This window comes from Vicia villosa, linkage group LG2 (assembly GCF_029867415.1).
Source record: "Vicia villosa cultivar HV-30 ecotype Madison, WI linkage group LG2, Vvil1.0, whole genome shotgun sequence".
NCBI classification, from domain to species: Eukaryota; Viridiplantae; Streptophyta; class Magnoliopsida; order Fabales; family Fabaceae; genus Vicia; species Vicia villosa.
Window position 1 is genome coordinate 29165066 of NC_081181.1, and position 4375 is coordinate 29169440.

Consider the following 4375-nt stretch of genomic DNA (forward strand, 5'->3'; position numbering starts at 1 on the left):
CAAATATCTCGAGTACATATGAACAAAATCCACCACAATAACTGCATGTAAATTCACAAAAAAATCTGCAATAAATGCTAAATATCTAGTAATTAAATTGTGCAAAACTATTTTTTGTGTATAGAATCGCAAATATATCTCTAATAAATGTTAAATATTTTTTTAAAAATAAGATGGTAGCAAAAATCGCAAATATGCCACAAAAAAAATATTTTTTATTTATTAAAAATGCAGCAAAATATGCAATAATAAATTTAAAATAATAGTATTAATAGAGTGGCCTGATGGGCTTAACAATTATAATTTATAAATATGATGAGCTTAAAAAGTTATAAATAGGATTGTGTAAGTTCGGCTAAACCCTAAACTAACTTCTATACTCCAAAAGCCGCGCCTGAATTCTTTACTTCTCCGATAGCCCCAAATCCAATTCGCAGTCTGAAATCAAACATAATAATAACATATTATTCTTGAATTTGTAGTTCAGTTATGACTCAACCAGACGGTGATCGAATCTGTGAGTTACCTGATAATGTGATTGATTGCATTTTACAACACTTGATCGTCAAGGACCTAATTAGGACTAGTATTTTGTCTAGAAAGTGGAGGTATAGGTGGACTTGTGTCCCACGACTTGAGTTTGACGAAGAATTTTACAATTTGTTTAAGAATGTCTATGAGTTTTCTAGAATTATCTCTGAAATTCTTTCCCTCCACAACGGGCCGATAAATGAGTTTATTCTTCTACTCCCTGAGAACAAAATCACATTTGAATATCTTAATAACTGGTTTTTGGTTTTGTCAAGGAAATGTGTTAAATCTATTACACTTCTGAATGATGAGACGTATTTTATTCAGACTCCATCTCATATCTTCTCTTGTCTGGGATTGATTTACTTTAAATGTCACCGAATTTACTTGTCAATTCCCTCTAGTTTTCGTGGCTTTAAGAGTTTGCTTCACCTTGGCTTCGAAGATATGACATTTGAGTTGGGTGCACTTAACAGACTTCTTTCCACCTGCCCGTTACTTGAAAAGCTCGCCATTGAGCACTGTTCTGGTTATGATTGTATTGATCTTTCTTCTTCTTCTGCTCTAATTGATCTAACACTTTCACTTCCACAGAATTGCACATTTGTCGGTTTGCCAAAAATTCAGAGGCTAAAGTTGGTATTACTTGGAGAGGTCGGTTAAATTCGGTCTACTCATATATTTACAGTTGTTGTATTTCTACTTGAAATGTTACAAATATTTCTCATACCATTGTTTTTTTTTTTCCGCATAGATGCTGCTCTATACAGATAACTTTCCTTTGTCACAGCTGATAATGAGCTTAAAGTATCTTTGTTTAGATGAAGTGAATTTGGATGGAAGAGAAGAACTTTTATACATTGTTAGTGTACTAAAAAGTGCTTCTAACCTCGTGGAACTTCATATAGTGGTAACAAACACCTTATGCTTCTTAGCGAAGTTAACTTGTCTTTTTATTTTGATGTTTTGACTCTATTTTGTTTTTATTGCAGACTGATAATGACAGTGCTTACAAGGTACAAGCGCCTGACCCTTCGGAAAAGTTAGAGTGCAGTAGTAGTTGCCTTAGTCAACTTGAGAAGGTGAAGATTAGAGTTCAAACAGGCTTTAAACATGCAATGAGTTTGACAAGGTTCATTCTTGCGAATTCTTCATCTTTAAAAACTCTTACTTTTGGTTTTCGTTATCATTCGAAACCAGAAACGTCTATACTGTCAAGCATTTCAAAAGACTTGTTATGGATGGAACGAGCATCGCAAAGGGCACAGGTTGAATTCCTTCATCAATAGATAGATTTAGGATATTCAATTGCGAAATGCATTTGACTTTAGCTTTCAATTCTTGTATTTGCTTTATTCTGTAACTTCAATATTGATTTTATTTTTCAGAATATGATTTATTATATATTGGGTTTTCTTTTAGCCTAATTGAGAGAGCATTAGGCTTTCCGAATGGTTTAAAAGTTACACATGTTATATATTTGCATCTATAAGTCTTCACAATCACAAGTATCTCTGTTTCTCTTTTAATAACTGTTCAAAAAATTTTAGTGGTTTGCTTTGAAGAATCTAAAACTTAAATAATAGCTCAAAATTTTTACTGTTAAGTTTTACTAAGGGTATGTTTGTATTATGATTCAAGTATTTTGATGTTAAATGAGAACACTTGCTTTACAATGCAAAACCTTATTTACAAACTTTAAGAATTTTTGTGATGTTGAAACCTATAATAACCTGAAGCATGCCTCCTAGCTATAAACACCAGAATTGTTATGATATGATCACAATATAGGATCAGCTATGCTACAAGTTTGCTCACTTCTTGAATTCACTTTATGGGAGATTCTTTTCAATTAATTAGTGTTTTAAAAATCGAACTGAATCGGTCGGTTGAACCGATGAACCGAGGACTAAAAGGTTCACCGGTTTGGTTTGATTGGGGACCGGATAAGCTATTGAACCAGTAAAAATCGGTCAAAATCTGTCAAAATTATTTAAAACCGACGATCCGGCATATTAAGTGTTTGTTTTTTTCTAAGATAAAATGACGTTGATTTTGAAATTATTTTTAAAAAATAAAAATATAAGTAAATTTTATTCACTAAAATTTATTTTGAAAAACTTTTTTTATTGAAATTAAATTTATTAGAAACGGCTAATTATTTTATTATTTAATTTATGTTGCAAACTTGCAATTATACTTTTTTTTAAATTTATTTGAATTTGTTTTTTTTTTTTGCGCGTGATGACTATGTTAAAAATTTGAATTTAAAGAATACATTTGTAAAATTAGGATATTTTGAAAATTTGTAGTTATGTCTTTTTAGAGACCGAGTTATCAAGTTCTATCGATTTAATAATTATATAATTTTATTATAGTGATTAATTTATTCAACCTAATTATCCAATTTAATCTGATTATATAGTTATCCTAGTGATCGATTTATTCAACCTAGTTATTCGGTCTAATTTTTAAAACACTTAAATTTACGAAGGGTTATTTTAGCCAAATTAATAAAATACTAAATTAAAATATCAACAATGAGAACTGTGCGGTTCCTCTGTCTAATTATTTATAATATATGATTATAGATAATTTAATTTGAGGTTTGCTCTTCATTTTTGTCTTTGGAATTTGGTCTTAAGTCATTTTTTAAGCATGAATTCTTATTTATTAAATAGATAGCTTTTGTTAGTTTTAGAGGAATTGGTGTATCTGTATCATATGATTTTTCTTCCCCATAAAAATGAACAAAATTATACCATAACATTGCAAGTAAAACTATGCAGATATTCTCTTTTTCTATGCTCAAAGGTGTGTTTAAATGGTGATCACCTGCACTTAATTTTGGAGATTACTTTTTCTATTTTTTTTAAACAAGAGATTATATATATAAAGGAGAACTAAGGGTTCTCCGGCCTATTTACAAACGAAGACGGCAATAGCCCGACAAAAGAAATTACTCACTGTCGCACGCTCGCGAAAAATGAACAGAGTCGCCACCAATATATTTATCCCATAAGGGAAAGGAATATCAGAAAACCTAACAAGGGAAGGAACAGGGTCTTACGACCAGAGAATCAAGGTACGGGAGTCGGTTACGCAAGGGGAAGGTATTAGCACCCCTTCGCGCCCATCGTACTCGATGGTATCCACCTATGTTTGTTTCTATCTAAAGGGTGTGTACTATGTCTATGTCTACATGCGAATGAATGCGAAAGAAATACGGGGAAAAGAAGGAAATATTTACAAATGTGCTCGTTCAAGCCCCGCGACTTGATGCCTACGTATCCTTTTCAGGAATCAGAGCGTCGTAGTTCGGCTCCATAGTTTTGTTTGTTTTTGTGTTTTTTAGTTGGGCGGAGTTAACGCTCGCGCTCTTGCATAAGGGATCGACCTAGGATGCAATAGAGCAGAGATAACAATGCCCTTAAGAAAGGAGAGAGAAGAGAGAGTTTGAGCGTTTCGAGGAAATCCCTAAAGCAAGGGAAACTCAAGTTACTCTATGGTTTGTGTTTTTTAGAATTTGGGAACTTACGCCCGAATGGAACCCTAAAGCAAGGGAGATCCAAGCACTCGAACGTTCCCTAAAGCAAGGGACGTTCAAGCTTCCATTCCCTTTTTAAGAATTTTCACTTTGATTATTAGTGTTTTAAGTATTTTCTTTGTGCTTTTTTAAAGGGATTTTAATCAAGTATTTATTAGATGTTTTAGAGTTGAAAAGAAAAAAAGAATGCAAAAAGGGAACTAGTCCTAATTTCTACATCTATGTTATTGATTATTCTAAGGGAAAATGAGGAGGAAAAGCAATTCAGTTGATAAAATATTCACAAAAGGAAAAGAA

General features: G+C 32.2%; 1 protein-coding gene across 1 annotated transcript; it reads left to right on the forward strand.

The window, feature by feature from the left end:
* The first annotated feature begins 489 nt into the window (after positions 1-489).
* Positions 490-1820, forward strand: LOC131648766 (F-box/FBD/LRR-repeat protein At1g13570-like). The gene is made up of 3 exons (XM_058918495.1): positions 490-1185; positions 1286-1441; positions 1524-1820. Exons 1-3 carry the CDS (start codon positions 490-492, stop codon positions 1818-1820), a joined length of 1149 nt encoding a protein of 382 aa, XP_058774478.1.
* The last annotated feature ends 2555 nt before the right edge of the window (positions 1821-4375 follow it).